This window comes from Scleropages formosus, chromosome 6 (genome assembly GCF_900964775.1).
Source record: "Scleropages formosus chromosome 6, fSclFor1.1, whole genome shotgun sequence".
NCBI lineage: Eukaryota > Metazoa > Chordata > Actinopteri > Osteoglossiformes > Osteoglossidae > Scleropages > Scleropages formosus.
The window spans coordinates 13,277,518-13,296,307 of NC_041811.1; the positions used below are offsets into that span (position 1 = coordinate 13,277,518).

The following is an 18,790-nucleotide window of genomic DNA, read 5'->3' on the forward strand; positions in this document are numbered from 1 at the left end:
AATTCCTGGAAGCGGTGAAGCCTGAAAAATGACCGCTGTTCAGCATTATAGATTTCATTAGTCATGGAGGATGTTTAGCCTGTAGCAGTTATGTGCAGCTATTGCGTGAATGTTCCTTGACTACTTTTATGCACAACACAAAATGCAAAGGCTCTTTTAATATGCCCTGAAGTCCTTGAGAGACCCTAGTTACAAGTTTGCCTTGATATATGAAAATACAAATAAATTATCCTTTGAAGTTTATTTAGATAAGGGGGCACGGTGCCACAAGGGGGTTTGGCCGGGGCTTGCTTTCTGGTGGGTCTGGGGTTCGAGTCCCGCTTGGGGTGCCTTGTGATGGACTGGCGTCCCGTCCTGGGTGTATCCCCTCCCCCTCCGGCCTTGCGCCCTGTGTTGCCTGGTTAGGCTCTGGCTCCCCACGACCCCATATGGGGCAAGAGGTTTCCGATGGTGTGTATGTGTGTGTTTATTTAGATAAAGCCTTTGACCAGTTCAATTTACAGGGCCAGACATGTACAGTATGCTTTCATGGCATTTGAGTGTATAGCAGTAATCATCATTTACATTACGTTACGTTATTATTTTCCCTAATGCCCTTGCCCAGGTTAAATTACAATGGTAGGTTTACTACTCGACATACAAGTTCGTTACCTATTTATACAGCTGAGCTATTTTTACTGTATCCATTCACATGGTACCTTGCTCCAGGCTTCGTTCACAAGAGCATCTGTTTAAACTCGTGTAACTGAACTGCAAGGCAAGAGCTGTAACCGCTGTGCGATCTGCTACCCTGTTGGCAGACTCAGATGAAATACAGAACTGCACTTGACCCAAGATCAACCTCTGACAAATACACAGTTTAGAAGATGAAAACAAAGCCAAATCAAACTACTGTAATATCACGCATAGAGTGGGAGCGCAGCGAGACAGACACGTTTGGGAAAAGCCACTGAGCGACGCACTCGCCTACGCGTGTGCTTTGTATGCATGCAACCCAAGTATCTTCACTCAAAGTTAAAGATGCAATTTTTGCCCCTTAGAAAATACTGGAGCCTCTTGGGAAATCCAGATGCTAACTTGTGGTGCTGCATTGCAGGACGGCACCTATGGGATGGACTGTAAGGAGAACTGCGACTGCAGCCGCGCCAACGGCTGCCACCCTGCCACGGGGTACTGCCGCTGCTTGGCCGGCTGGACAGGTGAGCGAGACGTCCACGCCGAGGCTGCCGTGCTCCTCGGACCGCCGTCAGAATCTCCTCCTTCTTCTGCTCTCTTTCTCCAGCCTGCTGTACACTCAGCCTATGTGGTGCTCACCACGGCGGTGTTGTATGGAAGACTGTCTAATTATATCATGTCTGGTGCTCCCCGCGAACGCAGAAGGGCAGATCCGTGGTTGAGGCCAGCATATTTCGCAATCCTCTGCTGACGAATTTTGCAGTTTTCAAGTTCTTGTGGTGCACATGGGCAAAAGTATTTATGGGGGAGAAGAATCGAGCAGAACCAGAAATGCTTTATTAGATTTCAGGAAAGAGCTGTTTTTCCTGGACACGGATCTCCACTAATACGACAGGAAGAGGAACGCGTACGCCGCGCGCTGCTGAAGCCGTTCCCATTCAGTATCTCTGCGAGGATTTGTAGGGCCGCGATCAGCGGAGTCGTTCCCGGAGACGTCCCCGCGGAACGGCCCGCGGGGCTTCTCTCATGAGTTAACGTGTTCTTTTTTCGCCGCTTTATGAATCTCAGCAACGTGTGAGAAAACGAAAGGAAGGATGGGAACCTGAAGCTCGGAGTCTAGAAACTCACTTTATTTTTCGCAGCCCATGCTTTACCAATGGCAGTGTCAGTGTAAGGTGACTCGAGAAGTGCTCTCTCTTTTTTTATAATACTCTACACAGTGCTTACAGGAGTCAAAACCTACTGTTTTAACTATATTACTGTCATAAGCAGGTATTGTTGTATATGGAAGAGCAGGAGGTGTAGTGGTTACAGTTACTGCCTTCGATTTCAAGGTGCAAATTCCACTCATGCTGTAGCACCCTTGAGCAGGGTACTGTATTTACCCTGAATTGATGCAGTAAAAATGGCACAACTGTATAAATGGGTAAAACATTGCAAACAGTAGCCGAATATCATAAATCGCTTTAGAGAAAAGCATTAGCTAAATGAGATGATAATAGTATAACGTGCTTCTGCCGTCACTGGATCTGACATGGCCTTCCGACAAGATACACAGCACTAATGGATTCTGATTTCTCTTTGGATCTCTTTAATATAGCCATCCCATCAGACAACTCCCATTAATAAATGTGAGGGCAAGTCCAAAAGTGTCCACGAAATGTTTATAAAAGAGATAAAATATTATTTCAGATACTTTTAGACTTACCCTCATAGTAACTGTGCCAAGTGCCAAGAAGGCAAGGCAGTCTTTTTTGAGAACTGCAAACCACGAACCAGTTTAATTCAGCAGGTGGGCATGATTTTAAAAAACAGCTTCAGTTCAGATCAAATGGTACATTATGAGATTTGTATCAGAACCCACATCCTCAACTTTGAATCTTCTGCCAATTGCTCTGGGCACAAGCTGCCAGAAGATACTCCACTGTTGGTGGATTCGTGAGGCTCACTCCAAAGAGACGACGTGCTTCGGCGGACTTGACGTCCAAAATTCACTATTGCCAGAACGTTTTGCCATGACCAACACGTTTGCCAGACTCAGGTCAAATCAGGCGGTTAACGAATATAGTCCCCAGTCCACCCGCAATGTTTCCTGCTTTCAGTACTGAGTTCTGTCACAGAGCAATTTTCTGAAGGAACGTAGCAATGATACTAAACAAACTGCACGCGTGTTCGTATGACAGCTGCTTAAATGTTTTGACGGGCCCATCCGCGTAATGTCTGAGACCCCTCTGAGAGTGGAAGGCAAGGGACGCTTTTAAATTTAAATAACGGAGTAGTCAATTTCGGCTTTAAGCTCAATTTGTCACGACCCAAAGGGACAATACCCCTACGGGCCAGAGGAGGCGCCACTCAGTTCCAGTCACCCACGCACCTGTTTGCAATCTGGTGCTTAGTGAGGTAAAAAAGGAGCGAGCGGCCGGGGATACATCGCGGATTCTTTATCAGCGTTTCGTTGTGCTTTCTTGGTGGACTTTAGTTACCTGTTTCCCAAGTCTTGTCCCAGAGGTGTTTCCGTTCCGGTCCCGAGTGCCTGTCCTGTCTACTCCTACCTTTTGCGCTCCGGTCCAGATCCAGCGTTCCAGTCCGGTCTTTCGTCACACCTCCGTCTTCAAGTCCTGCTTCATCGTTTCACCTCTACTCTGTACTGTACAGTTTGTGCTGTGCGCTTATAAATGCACTCTGTACGTGGGGTCATTATACTTTTCGCCCGAGTTCGGACGTTACAGAGACGCGCGTCCGTGTCGGACTCCCGTCCGGACGCTACACGATTCTGGTAGGTAATTTAGCGATGAGAACGCCCCTTAGGCCTTTTGGACATCATCCTGGCTCATTTTTAGTGTTAGCTCTGCGGTAAAATGAATTTTTTTTTTATACTCATCATATGACTACATGCCCACTTGGTAACTTATTCCCTTGTATTACAGTTCTAACAGGAGAAGACCGATGGATCAGTTAAGGACTGTTATACCAAGTTAAAAGTTTTTTTCCTCCATTTGCCACAACTGTTTGTTCACTGTAGGGTCATGGTGGTCTGGAACTTGTCCCAGGAACACCGCACACCACGTTTTAGCTAATTCGGAGTCATCGGTTCACCTGAAACATGTGGCATACCGGAGCGTGCAGGGGTTGGGACGGTACCAGATGGACCTTTTTATGGTTTTTATTGAAACATAAAACAAACACTACAGCCATATTGAGGTAATCAAACATAAAGGAGACATTTATTCTGCAGCCGACACCACCATGGAGTCCCATTATCTTTCGCCTCTTTTCTTCCGGTCCGTTTAAACACTTCAGCCACGCACGAGCCTTGTCTCCTCAGCAGGTGTGGTTGATAATCCAGGTGTTTGGACTGTGTCAGGAACCACACAGGAGGAACATGTAAACTCCACAAAGACTTAGGCAAATTCGAACCTGCGCCCAAACTCACAGCCAGCTTCCGTAAGGCAGCGGTGCCGCTCTCCGCGCTACTGTCTGCTACCGAGATTGATATTTGTGAAATTGTAAGCATAACCGCAGCATCTTGTTGCTTTGCTTTACAGCTCGAATACCTGGCCCATGTCCCTATGTCATATTTCAGCATTTCTTTTGTTTTACCCACAAGAAACAGTCTTTGCTGTCAGTGCATTATTAAAAAATGTATGGCATTAAATGTAGGACACTTAACTGAGGAGAGCTTCTGTTTACATTGATTCATTTAGCAGATGCTTTCCTCCAAAGCAACATACATCTGCATTTATTTAGCAGATACTTTTCTCCAAAGCAACTTCCAACAAGCTCTATGTAGTATTATCAGCCCACATACCTTACACTGCTAGATACACAACTTACAATGGGTCAGTCATCCATACATCAGTGGAACACACTCTCTCTCTCTCTCTGTCACTCACACACTATGGGTGAACCAGAACAGCATATCTTTGGACTGTGGGAGGAAACCAGAGCACCCAGAGGGGGCCCACACAGACACAGGGAGAACTTGTATACTCCACGCAGACTGAGCGGGGATGGAACCCACATCCCCTCACACCACCCAGGCATTGTAGAACAGCAGCACTACTCACTGTGACACCGTGCCACACATCTTGGAGATTAATGCAAAGAGTGCATTAAGTGTTGGGATAAGAAAAGACTTGGGTAGAGACCTGTGGCTCTCGAGTACAGTCAATTTGTCTCATACCACCATACGAACTAGTGTACGTTACACGAGTAGCTGCGTAGAGTTTTTTTTTCATTTCTGTTTTTAATTAGATGACGTCGTAAATGTTTGTTTAAAAGGCTATTTGGGTGTTTCCTCCATTGGCGTTCAGAATGGGTACAGTGACTGTGTGTCATTATAAAACCCAAATGGAGCCGCTGTCCCTCGGAGTCAATACGAGAACAGTAGGATCCCGCTGCTGCCCGAGGCGGCTCTGATCCGGCTCCAGAATTCGGGTCTGGGATTCGCCGGGGACTTCTCTCCCTCTCCGGCCGTGACGCCGGTAGAATACTGATGGGCCCGCACAACGACGGGGCCCTTGCAAAACACAGGCATTTCTTCAGACCTACTTAAGTAGAGTTTATCGCCAGCATTCCGCCATCGCCTAGCAACGCGCGCAGCCCCATCAAAGGGCCCATTGTCCTGCATCCTGGCACGACGCTCCATCACAATGTTGCTTATCGCCTGTAGAGCGCCAGGCGGCCCGCGGAGGGGAAACGGCTCGTTTTTAATGAAAGGCGGAGAAAAATTATTTTATTTTAACTGCGGCAAGACGTGTAGGCCCCCCCCCGCAATGAAAAGTCAGTCAGGAGAGCACATTTTTATTTGCCGTTTCAGTCCAACTATAAGAACAATATGAATGAGGATAATTTGAATGTTTCTCAGCTGCGTTAGTGGTGACTCACCCCCCCACCCCTCACCACACCCACTTTGTTTCCGTGTCTCAATGGAAAAGTGTAATTGAGTAATACAAAACATTTTCAATAGTATCTAATTTCCACATCAAAATTGTCCCCCCCCCCCCCCCGCAACATATCCACGCACCAGTCCATCTCCAGAGATATTATTTGGTTCTCTGTTTTGAAAAGTTTCTCAGCGTGCAGTACATAAGGTAACTATTATGTCCTAGTGAGAAAATGTAATACAGTTCACATATCTTTGCTTTAGAATGGCGATAAAGTCGAGAAAGTTTTTGTGTTTTTTTAAAACCCCATTTTTGTTACAAATGCTGAGACTTTTTGCGCAGTATATTGTGCCCCCTCTTTTATATCCCATATCAAATTGATAACAGAGCTGAGAAACAAATGAGACACGGAGACCGAGTCGCGCCGCCTGCCAAATTCCTTGGGAAAAGTAAATCACATTACTCCCTTCTCACATGCTGTTATGCGAAAAGAAAATATAAATAAATGGCCGTTCTGAAAGGAGAATTGAGTTAGTGACTCGACATTTCAATATAAATGGTAAGAATCTGTCGAAAATCCGCCAGCCGTTCCAAAACTGGATGCGTTTGTATGGTGCTAATAAGGAGGGCTAATTCCTCAACCGCATTACGATGTGATCAGAAAACTCTGGGTTACATGCATCACTGATCCAGTCAGATGGCCCTGGTTTCTCTTCCTTGTTGACTCCATTGAAAGCGGCCTTTTTTCGGTGCTTTCTCCCTCCGTGGTCAGGAAATGTGCTATGCTATTTAGCAAAATAATGTGGCAGAGTTTTTGGGCCCCCTTTCATCATGAGATGAGTCAAGCTAGGAAAAAGATCCAAGGAATTCAAGGAAAATGTTGCATGCGTGACCCTCGCAGCATTCTGTTTCTCCAAACCATCTTAGCGCCGTGATGCAATTGAGGAGCCGATCCGTCCCCCCGGTGTTGCCTCTGGAGCCTGAATGACATTGTTCTCGACAAATATGGTGTGATTTATAAACAATAAGGGAAAAATCCAAGGAAATAACGAAAAATGTGTTTGATTGTCTTTGTTTCACGAACTGAGAAAAACAAAACTGCTAAACTGCGTTGTGGCACGCCCTAAATAATTCAAAGCAATTTCAATTTTGACACGGGGTTTTCGTTAACAGATGTTAAAGCATAAATGTAGCAAAATGTAGCAGACATTCCACTTCTAGTATTCATTTATTAGCAGTGACTGATGTCCAATGCAGGTTCCTGATGGTCTGTAGCCTATCCTGGAAACATAGGATGTCTTTGCAAGGTACACCCTGGACAGGCTGGAGACATCCAGTTCAACATAGAGCAATCACACACACTCATTCACTCATATACGCTTACGCTACAGGTAATGTAGAGCTACCAGTTCACCTGAAAAACATCTTTAAACTGTTGGAGGAAAACGGAGCACCTGGAGGAAACCCACAAAAACACTGGGAGAACATGCGAACTCCACACAAACTGAGCTGGAGTTGAACCTATGTCCAAACCCACTACCCATAAGTTGTAAGGCAGTACCTCTGCTCACTACTACGCTTCTGCTCCTCGTCAATTAACAAAAATACAACATATGTACACACACTGTCTGAAACCACTTGTCCTAAGCAGGGTCACAGCGAGCCAGAGCGTAATCCAGCAACACAGGGCATAAGGCTGGAGGGGGAGGGGACACACCCAGGACGGGACGCCAGTCCGCCGCAAGGCACCCCAAGCGGGACTCGAACCCCAGACCCGCCGGAGAGCAGGACCCGGCCAAAGCCACCGCACCCCCTATACAAAATCTGATTAAATTTTTTTTAAACAATAACACAAGATACAATTAAATTGCTTTCACATTTTTTTTTTTTCCTATGGGGACATTTGGATTTGAAATGACTGAAAGCAATGGCCCCAAATAAAAGAACTTGCTTCGATCACAAATTAAGTTGGTCTTGTCTTGCGCCACAGAGAGTTATCCGCACCACACAGATGCGGTAAAGAAGGCAACATATTATCGGCACCTGTGGCACACAGAGTAATTGCGTGCAGACGGCTGCTACAAAGACCTCTTTTATCCTTCATATCCTGACACAATTGTGGAAAATGAGGGATTACTTGCCCGGGAATGGATGATGTTTTGCACAATTAGATTTAATGCGGCCCAGGAGCCTCCACAAATGCGGATGGCAAAATATCTCCAGTTTCGCTGTTTCAGATTTCACAAATGGACCACACATGTCCTTCTAGGAGGATTTGAGATGCATTTTATCCTGCCCGGCCTAACTGGTCCGATTGACCGCATTCACAGGGATTCACTGTGACAGCGTGTGCCCCGAGGGCCGCTGGGGGCCCAACTGCTCGCTCTCCTGCAACTGCAAGAACGGAGCATCCTGCTCCCCCGACGAGGGCACATGCGAGTGCGCTCCCGGATATCGCGGCACCACCTGCCAGCGCAGTGAGTTCACACACCTCTGGCCTCTCCTCGACACTCACTGCTATGATCAGTAAATCAGAACTAATGCTGAACACTGTCCATATGGAGGTTACTGTAGAATGAATAGTTACACATGAAGGCCTCACAAATGAACCATAAACGTACAAAATATCCTAAGGAGAGACTGCACACCCAATAAAAGTTGTTCTAATAACAGCGTTTAATGGGCTGTGTTAGTGTTTTGACCACTGTGGTGTTCATCACAACAAAGCATTGCTGTTCTTCCACCCTAAGTTTATCTTGTATATAAAATCTTTGTGAGGTCATATCAGAAATATGCGCATAAATGTTGTCAGTGATATTTATGCAGCGGATCTGAGTAGCAGTTGTGCGTAAGTGTATTGATTGGTAGTCGCTCTCATTCTGTGCTTTTCACCCTTCCCAACCTCTCAGTCTGCTCCCCTGGGTTCTTTGGCCACCGCTGCAGTCAGGCGTGTCCCCAGTGCGTGCACAGCAACGGGCCGTGCCACCACGTCACGGGCCAGTGTGACTGCCTGCCGGGCTTCAAGGGGGCCCTCTGCAACGAAGGTGAAATTCTGCGCTCAGCCACTGGGCGGTGTGGCGTTTGAAGCGCTACACTTACTTGTTCATTCTCATGTTCTAGTCACTGGATATTAGTATAAAAAAAACGTGCACAACTTTCACTTCTTATAAAATAAGCAATAAAATAGTCAGAAAAAGTACTGGCAGGTTCAGAGATTGCGTAAAATGCAATGTTTGCGTGTGTGTGTGTGTGTGTGTGTGTGTGTGTGTGTGTTTACTATACTGGTTTTTCTCGTTGAGCAATACATTTTACCTAAACTCTCGCAGTAAGATACCCAGCTGTGTAAATGGGTAAAACTGTGAGTCACTGCGGATACGTCCTGCATGTTAAACAGTGGTGTAATAACAGAAATGATTCTACCGTATGGTTCTCCTCGGCAGTGTGTCCCAGTGGCCGATTCGGGAAGAACTGCGCTGGGGTGTGCACCTGCACCAACAACGGCACCTGTAATCCCATCGACGGCTCCTGCCAGTGCTACCCAGGGTGGATTGGCAGTGACTGCTCCCAGCGTGAGAGCGCCGCCCTTTTCGGGGGTGGGTGGGGGGGATGGCTGTTAGGTGCTGGTTCCATAGCGTTATCAGAGGGTCCTGCTGTTAGGGTTTGTGTTTCTTGTTGCAAGGGAGGCTCCAGGGTCAGCAGGGGATCTTTCTGTGAAGGTTCATATTTCTGTTTAGTAAGGGGTTGCATATGGCCTCATCGAGTGGGGTTATTACTGTTACACGCTGATACCATATTCATTGTTTTAGTTTAACTTATTTCTGCTCTGCTTTCGGATCGTCTTATTTTATAATCATGTGCCATGTCTGACATTTAATTTTTTCAAAGCGTTTGGCAAATCATTTAAAAGAAACATTTTAATGAATTTTGCTGGAACAAAAAAAAGAGTCTGTTCTCAATAATTGGACTATGAAATAGATCCTCTTTTTATGACAAAACACAGATATTTACTTTTGTGAGATCATTCACTTTTATAGAGATTTATAGGGGTTGGGCAAAATAATAGAAATGCCATGTGAAAAAGGAGTTTATGTCTGAAGTAACTAAAACAGCACCAAAAAGTTGTCATATTATGTTGTTTATCAGAAGTAAGTGTCAGCTATTAAAGAAGTCTGAAAATTTGCACTTTTTGATATGTGAGTTTTCAAAGGAATGTGAGGCAGCTAATAGAGTTCTAAAGAGGCCAAGTAGGCGGCACCTGAACTGCAGGTGCATTGGTCACAAAACCTGCACAATTATTTAATGTATCAATGGGAATGATCTCAGAAATAATGACAGCATATCCCAAACACAGACCAACTGCATCGGCGAGGAGGAACGGTGGTCGCGAGCCGAAGCTCGGCGACAGGGATAGATGGGCACTTCACAGCGTAGTTGCTAAATGCCACAAAAGTGTAGCCTCAAAAATGACCGCAGAATTGAATCGGCACCTCTGCAACCCAGTTTTGACAAAAGTATTCTATTGCCCTATTCTTTACATTTGGACAGGTTTACATTTGGGGAAAGGATGTCTTGAACCCGCAATGTCAGCTGCCATCTGTTAAAAGAGATGGGGAATTCATAATAGTACGGGCAGCCATCTCAAGGGAGTCTTTAGGTTTGACGATCGCACTGCCTGGTTGTAAGACGGCCGAGGTATATGAAGCCATTTTACTGAACCAGGTGCACCCTATGGTGCAAACACAGTTCCCTCATGATGTTCTCATCTTCCAGGATCTTGGAACACCAGGATGAGGTCAAATGCATTCCATGACCTTCCCACTCACCAGATCTAAACATCATTGAACCCTTAAGGGATATTCTGAAAAGCAGAGTTCTAAGTAGCTTTCCACCTCATTAATCCCTCAAAGAACTGGAGGAATTACACACACACACACACACACATTATCAGAACCGCTTGTCCCTTACGGGGTCACAGGGAACCGGAGCCTACCCGGCAACACAGGGCGTAAGGCCGGAGGGGGAAGGGGACACACCCAGGACGGGACGCCAGTCCACCACAAGGCACCCCAAGCGGGACTTGAACCCCAGACCCAGAACTGGAGGAATTTTGATGTAGAATTACATCTTTCTTCTCACTAGGTATGGGGGTAACTTGGGAATTGACCGTCGCATAAAAATGCTACCCTCTCTCATTGCTACTGCTCACAAATGAAAAGACAGAGAGATAGTGCATATACCGTTGGATAGAGGAAGGAACACCGCATCAAACGACATATGAACGGCCGCTGCCGGTTGAGCCTGAGCGAGCTGGCAACGTCGCGAAAATGTCCCACATTTGGCTCGTTATCGAGTTGCCGCGCGTTGCATTATATGTCACATGTCACCACGTTTGAACCTCATGCCATAGCGTCGACGTCAGCACCTCAGCTCGTAGCTAGGGAGCCGCGCGTATCGTGCCGGCAGGAAACCCTACGTTTAGACCGAGGTAGGGGGCCCGAAGGCGGATCATCGAATTAAACATTTCAAAGATGCCCAAGAAACACGACGCAAAGTACTATCGCGACCGACGAGCTGCACTTAGGGAGCAAGCCGAGGCCTCTGGGATTCGAAAAACAGCAGCCAAGACACAGCGAAAGTGTGAGCAGCGTGCGCGAGAGGCTGCAAAATCGCCTCAGGCAGCCTCGGAGCCGCAACCATCAACTTCTCGCGCGCCCGACATCGCCGTGCAGCACAAGCCCACGGACGTGGATGCAGCGGCGACCGACCTGATATCCGGGCCGAGTGGCTCGGGGCTCACCACCCACGCGTAGTTCTACGTAAAGATATGCAGCATAGTAAAGCTATGCACCTGAATTTTCTTTTTTTTCCTGAAGAATGGTGCAGTATCCTTCTACCCACAGTTCAGGACTTCAGTGACAACATTCCAAGAAGCACTGAAGTTGTACTGAAGGCAAAGGGTGGCCCTACTCCTTATTAGGTCCTTGATATTAATGTTGTAACGACCCGAAAGAGCGCAGAGCCACTTGGGACGATTCCCAAGGACTGGGATTAATTGAAGTTCTGGACAATAAGACGGACTGCTGTCTCGTCTGCAACTAACGACAATAACAACTAGGACCAGTCTCGCAGACCAAATGCGCACATCCAACTCGTTTGGCTCCTCTCCCCCGACACACACACACGGGCGCTCCCACACCTCTCACATCACACGCAATCCCTGAACCACACCCTAAAATAAAGAACACAACAAAGCACAACTATTTACAATTAAACAACAAGTAACACCGCAAGGTATCACGATGTATTGTTTTGTGTTTTTGTTATTTTGTCCATCCCCTATGTAATAACAGGGCCAGTTGTGTGCTGTTTGTGACTCCTGCAAAGGTCAGTCGTTCAGTCATATCTTTTAATCATATTTTCATCTTGTGACTTCGAAACACAAAAATCAGTGTGACTTGTAAGGGGAGACTTAAGGGCCTTAAGCCCATTTTTTGGTCATTCCCCAACCGAGTGAGCTCTGATCACAGATATGTCTCATTTTCATAGTAAAAAAACCTGATCAAGGAGCTGACTTGAGAGGTGCTCAAAAATATTCAGACCTCAACTATGGCAGTTAGGTCCTGGACTTCCACCCTTAATCTAGGGTCAGTTTAAGGCTGAGGATGTGAATTCTGTTGCTGTACTCTGACATTTTACCCAGAGGAACCCTCTGGACATTGAACCACTTGCCATCGCCAATGAAAAAAGACTTGATTTTCATTTGAAAGACACCGACTGCGATTTGCTAAAAGAATCACAATTAATGCCAAAAATTTGCAGTGCTGTTTTCCAGAATTGGAATGGCCAAGATGAGCAATCTCTTTGAATCTGTTTAAATATAGAATTGGTTTTAGTATTTTTTGCATCAAGTGTGACAATGAGGACGTTGTTTTATTCACTGGAAGCTCTGGGCCATGCCTAAAACGAAGCATGCTGTTTGGCTGCCCCCACGTGCCGTGTTACAGTACTGCACAAAGTTTATTTCCTTGGGAAAATTATGATGGCTGCAGCTTGTAAGCACCACTGCAGTGCTTGCAGTTTTTTGTGGCTGCGTAGTTTTCAGATGTGTTCACCCCACAAAAAGAAAAGCGCCACAGAGAGCAAATTCAGAAGGCTTATCTCTCAGGCTAACGTAAATTAGATATTCATACACAATGCAATGCCTACAACTGCTTGTCCAGCCAGAGCATACCTGGTAACAGAGGGCACAAGGCCAAAGGGACACACACCAGATGGGATGCCAGCCCACCACAAGGCACCCCAAGACCCACTACACAGCAGGCAGAGGCCAAACCCACCACACCCCCTATTCTCTCACACCCACACAGAGTCTGAAACTGCTTGTCCCGAGCAGGGTCATGGAAAGCCGGAGCCTAACCCAGCAACACAGGGTGTAAGACTGGAGGGGGAGGGGACACACCCTAGATGGGACGCCAGTCTGCTGCAATGCACCCCAAGTGGGACTTGAACCCCAGACCCACTGTGTAGCAGGCACAGGTCAAACCCACCGCACCACTGCACCCCCTCTTCATATACATCCATATATGAATTATTGTATGCTCGTTTTTAAATAGCGACCATTAAATATTCATATAAACTGGAAATCACTCAGATTTAAATATCTGCTCATTCTGAAGACTGCACTGCTGGCCCTACTATTAACACCCTCAAAGGCTTTACTTCTGCTATATCTGCTCCGGTTATGTAGCAAAGCTGGTCTGACTGCAGAGGTGGATGTTACCCTGCTATACTGGAGAGTTACTGTAGACGGAGCCCCCACACTGAGCAGGTTCAGCTGGTCTGATCTCGGCCCTTGGTTTACAGCCTGTCCGCCAGGCCAGTGGGGACCAAACTGCATCCATACCTGTAACTGCCACAATGGGGCTTTCTGCAGCGCCTACGATGGGGAGTGCAAGTGTACCGCCGGCTGGACGGGCCTCTACTGCACACAGCGTGAGTCCCGCCGTGCCACAAAATCCTCGCCTTTAAGAATGTTTCAAAATCCTTGACTCTGTTGCCATCTTGTCTACCACCCTTCCCCCACTTTAAAAATTGCTTCCTCTGTTGCCATGGTGACACATTGTGAGTTCTAAGGCGTGTTTGCAAAATTCTGCGTTAGAAGTGCATCAGAAATGCACTACGTGCCGCGTGCTACGGAGCGCATAGAGAGGTTCATGCGAACACTTCCTCCCCCCGCAGGCTGCCCGCTGGGTTACTACGGGAAGGACTGTGCTCAGACCTGCCAGTGTCAGAATGGCGCTGATTGTGACCACATCTCTGGCCAGTGCACCTGCCGCACCGGATTCATGGGTCGGCACTGTGAACAAAGTAAGTCTGCGCTAGAGGCAGGTGTGTAATCAGAATATGTCCTGGCAGGCTTTGGGTGGGCTGGTAGAGCGTGGAGGCAGTCTAATGCAGTGGCCTTGAACCCATTAACGCTGACAGTGCTCACAGGTCTCAGAAGAGTCCCGTCTCAGTGCTGAGACATGCAGGGGGAATAGTTCTGGGGCGTAGATGGTACAACAAACGTAAAAATTGTACCAAATGTGGAAATACTTATATCTTTTGAAAATTTCATTATTCTCTGTATATATCCTATATACCATGCGTTCATCAAAATCAGTGAAAAAAGGCAGAAAGTTTCATGTCCTCCCAGTACAATGGAGCCCCTGTATTCAGAATCATAATAAAGTCCTTTAGTTGACACATTTTGCCAAAGCGACTGACAATGATTTACCCATTTATAGAGTTGGGCAGTTTTTACTTTATCTATTCAGTGGAAGTACCTTGCTTGAGGATAGTACAGCAAGAGATGGGATTCAAACCTTGGATCCCCCGAGTCCAAAGGCAACAGCTCTAACAGCTGTGGTACCTATTAAAAAAAAAACCCTTAAAAACTACAGAACAGTCTAGGTGTAAACTCCCAAGCGTGTGGGCATGGGAACCATCTCTGTGCATGTTCAGCTGGCGCCCACAGCCTTGCGGTATTGAAACCGAGATTCTGTCACTGGCTCATAAGCATCCTGCTTTGTGTCGGGTTCCAGAATGCCCCCCTGGCTCCTACGGCTATGGCTGCCGCCAGGTATGCGACTGCCTGAATAACTCCACCTGTGACCACATGACGGGCACCTGCTACTGCAACCCAGGCTGGAAGGGGGCCAGGTGTGACCAAGGTGAGGCCAGTCTCCACTCTGCCAGCCCTCCAGATCTGGGCCAGGATTAAAGGACTGGCAGGCAGGGAGGCTGGCTCTTCCTCTTCTGTTCAGTTGGAATGGCATCACGTCCTTTCATTACTTAAACAAGCTTAGATGTTGAGTCACTGATGATGTGCCCATATGTTCAAGGAAAGGCTTTGGCTTGTCATTGATCATTTAAACAAGAGTTTTGGTGAAAAATACATTTCAGTGTTGCGCACCATGTTTAATATTGCAGAAAATACTTCACATTTTTTATGCTTTTTTTTATGGATCGTGCTGTAATTGTAGTATTTTGGCCTTTATGAAGGCATTATTGAATACCTACAGTGGGAAAAATCTAACTCATTCCAAAGCTATTCTAAATTTATAATGTGAGAAAAGTAGTAAAAGATAAAAGTTTGATAAAATTCAGTTTATCGTAATAATGCAAGTTAACTGCCTTAAGCAAGGCGAAGACGGGAGGAGAAGGGAAGTGGTGGCATTTGACACAGGTGGAAGAGTGAGTAGCAGGTGCTGGTGGAGGTGGCGATTTGGGAGACTGTTGAACGCTACCGACTGATATTGGCAAATCAGGAGAACGGATGTCATCTGTCAATGCAATTTTTAATTGCGGTCTCAACTCACATGAACGGGATGTCATGACAATGACAACCAGATGATTTAAGCAAAAATTTTGGTAGGGATAGATAAACACGGTATTAATATTCACGGTGCACCTAAGTGAAAATTCTGATGGCAAATATATAGATAATGTATTTTATAGTTGGAAATATGTTAATGAAGCTTTTTGTATTGAGAACCTACCTCTACAATACTGTAGCCAGGCTCCTACTGAGACTTCAGTACTTCTAAATTAGAAGGACAAGGGCTCTCGGTACACATTTAAGTTACGAGACTCATAGACCTGACACTGTCCACAACCCCCAGCTGCCGTGATCATCGTGGGGAACCTCAATAGCCTGACCAGTGCTGCCGTCCCGGCCGACTCCTACCAGATCGGTGCCATCGCGGGCATCATCGTCCTGGTGCTGCTGGTCCTCTTCCTCCTGATCCTCTTCGTCATCTACAGGAAGAAGCAGAAGGGCAAGGAGCCGGCCATGCCGGCCGTCACGTACACCCCGGCAATGCGTGTGGTGAACACAGACTACGCCATGGCAGGTGTGCACTGCTCTGAACTCTCCTGGTGTCAGTTCCAGTGTCTAATTCAAAATAAAAACTGCGGTGTCCACAGTGGAGATGACATGAGTTGGAAAAGATTATTAACTACTTCAATAACAGTAATTCTTATTTCACTGAAATGTGTGTTAAGGGCGTAGATGATACAGTTGAATCACCCAATTACTGTTTTCATTGATTTGCATTTGAAGTAGCTACTGCAAGTGGCTAGATGAATGTAGTGCTGAATGCTGTGCCTTCCATCATGTGTAGAAGCACTTCCTCAGACTGGCGAAGCCCATCCGAACAGTAACTACTTCTCGAACCCAAGCTACCATACGCTGACTCAGTGTACGAGTCCACCGCATGTCAACAACATCCCCTATGGGAAGGTGAGGTGTGGGAAATGACATCTGCCTTGGGGTCATGGAGGGGGAAACGGAGGTGTGACGGGGGCTGGAAATGATGGAGTCTTGAAGTGCGGATGCTTGTAGTCTCACCATGGCTCTTTTTCTGGTAGCAGGCAAAAAACAACCAGCTCTTTGTAAACCTGAAGAATGTGGACCATAGGAAACGGCTGCCATTGATGGACCACACGGGTACTCTACCTGCAGGCTGGAAACAGGGCGGTGGTTTCAACGAACTGGGTATGGCTGCATGTCCCCATTGCCTCTTTTCTTTAGAGGCCCTTACATTCAAAATCATCTTATTCATCCATCATCCATTAGCAGAGACCACTTGTTCTACGCACAGTCGTGGTGGTCCAGAGTCCGTCTTGTAAGCATAATTTAGCTGACACTTTAATCCATGCAGTACCAGTCTTTACCATTGATTGAGCTGGATATTTTATTGAGTCTTTTCAAGTTAGATGACTTTCTCAAGGATACTACAGCACTGCTCCAGCAACCTTTTGGTTAAACATTCACCCATGCATTGTTACATTATTTATAATAACCAGTTCTCCAATTGCTGGAGTAGGATTACTGTGGTTCAGGGAATACCCTAGAAGCACAGGGCATGAGGCAGGGTACACTCACATGGGATGTTAGTCTATCAAAGGAAAATCACACACACTCATTCACCCATTCACACAGTGAGGGCAATTTAGAGTCATCAGTTCACCTCAAACACAGGTATTTTCACTATGGGAAGACACCAGAGCATCTGAAGGAAACCAACATGAACATAGGGAGAACATACACACTACACACAGATTAAGCCACATTTGAACCCACATTTGAACTTGCAGCCCAGGGCTTTATGAGGTGCTACTGCTACCTTCTGCACTGCTGTGCCACCCTAAAAAGCATCTTGCATAATTTTAGTTTTATGCCTTGTTTGTAGTTTACAAAGCTGGAAATCTCTGGTGGGAACACACGTAAGGTACCTCCCCAAGAGATACAGCAGCAACTTCATTGCTGGAATTTAGACCAGGCTTTCTGGCCACTATGATGAGTTTCCGAACCATTGTGCATCCCACAGTCTTGCACACCACTGCAAAGACATAAAAAAAAGTCTGAGATTATTGTGGCGGCAATGGCATCTGAGCTTCCCAACGCCTGGAGGAACCCAGAGGGATTACAGAAAAGTTACAGGTTTCTCTGTAGTTGCAATTGAATCTGTCTACCGCCTCTGAAGGATGGTGCTCGTTTCATGAAGATGGGGAAAAAATAAAAAAAAATTGCAAGTGGCCTGATCCTCGCTGGTGCCAGAACTGTTTATGACTGAGTCGTCACACAATCTGGCCAATCAAAGGCCTGTTTCAGCAGTCAGTAGTGATCCAGCCTGAAGTCACTCTGTCTGGACTCTTGGGACCCCACGGTGCTGCTCTATTCATACTCAACCTGGCAGCAAATACCATGTAATATTTAACTATGTTGTTCTGTTCCTTTATTATAGCACAGTTTTAGACACAGTTTAAAAAAAGAAAAAAAAAAAAAAACTTATTTTTCAGCTTTGCTTTTTTTGCTTTTTCAAGAAAATCTGTTCGTTATTAGTATATAAAACTTGTTGCAGGCTATAATAAAACAGACCGTCTTGGCCACCGTTGTTAAATAATACTGTTTTGTAACTTTTTATCATTCTGAAGATGACATTGTTGTGCAAAATTATATTAATGGTTTTTTGATGATACATGCTTTGCAACATCTTTTTTCAACAACAGGAGCGTATGGAGTTGACAGACGTTACATGGGAAAGTCTCTTAGAGGTACATAGTATTATTGGTCTTGTTTTATGACCACAGCATAACTGCATAGGAAATTGTCTCAGTAATTTTTCATATAGATGTGTGAGGTTTTCTAATACCTGTCCATCCCTATATCAGACCTGGTGAAGGGGACCCCCTACCACGCCAGCTCCTGCTCCCTGAACAGTTCGGAGAACCCGTACGCCACCATTAAGGACCCGCCCCTTCTGGTGCCCAAAAACTCCGAATGTGGTTATGTGGAGATGAAGTCGCCTGCTCGACGAGATTCACCCTACGCGGAGATCCACGGCTCAAGTCCCACCAGCAAGAACGTGTATGAAGTTGGTGAGGACCGGACCATCGTTTCCAGTAGAATACAGCGCTTCGAGGCAAATGCATGACGTTGTGTTCCATCCGGTGGCGTATTCCTGTGTTTAGAACACATTTTTATCCCATTGCATGGGAATTAGCTTCAGACGGGCAATGATAATCTGCCAGCATCTGTGGACGGTGCTGATATAATAATATATCTGCAGATATCTGTAGACGTGTTAATACTTGTGAAGACCCACAAGACATAAAGCTATAAAATAATGAATTTTAAAGCAATTGATTGAAACATAACAAGATTCAAATGGATTTTGTTTTTC

At 46.1% G+C, this 18,790-nt stretch overlaps 1 protein-coding gene across 2 annotated transcripts in view; it reads left to right on the forward strand.

Annotated features, from left to right (window-relative positions):
• Window positions 1-18,790, forward strand: part of megf10 (multiple EGF-like-domains 10) — a 76,757-nt gene that overhangs the window by 56,818 nt on the left and 1,149 nt on the right. The window contains exons 13-24 of one of the 2 annotated variants that reach the window (XM_018744669.2): window positions 1,097-1,199; window positions 7,892-8,038; window positions 8,471-8,605; window positions 9,002-9,130; window positions 13,425-13,553; window positions 13,800-13,928; window positions 14,645-14,773; window positions 15,725-15,955; window positions 16,226-16,344; window positions 16,473-16,599; window positions 18,117-18,161; window positions 18,279-18,485. In XM_018744669.2, the coding sequence (XP_018600185.2) occupies window positions 1,097-1,199; window positions 7,892-8,038; window positions 8,471-8,605; window positions 9,002-9,130; window positions 13,425-13,553; window positions 13,800-13,928; window positions 14,645-14,773; window positions 15,725-15,955; window positions 16,226-16,344; window positions 16,473-16,599; window positions 18,117-18,161; window positions 18,279-18,485 (1,630 nt within the window). The remainder of the gene's footprint in view (window positions 1-1,096; window positions 1,200-7,891; window positions 8,039-8,470; window positions 8,606-9,001; window positions 9,131-13,424; window positions 13,554-13,799; window positions 13,929-14,644; window positions 14,774-15,724; window positions 15,956-16,225; window positions 16,345-16,472; window positions 16,600-18,116; window positions 18,162-18,278; window positions 18,486-18,790) is intronic. The other variant, XM_018744670.2, reaches the window with a different exon arrangement.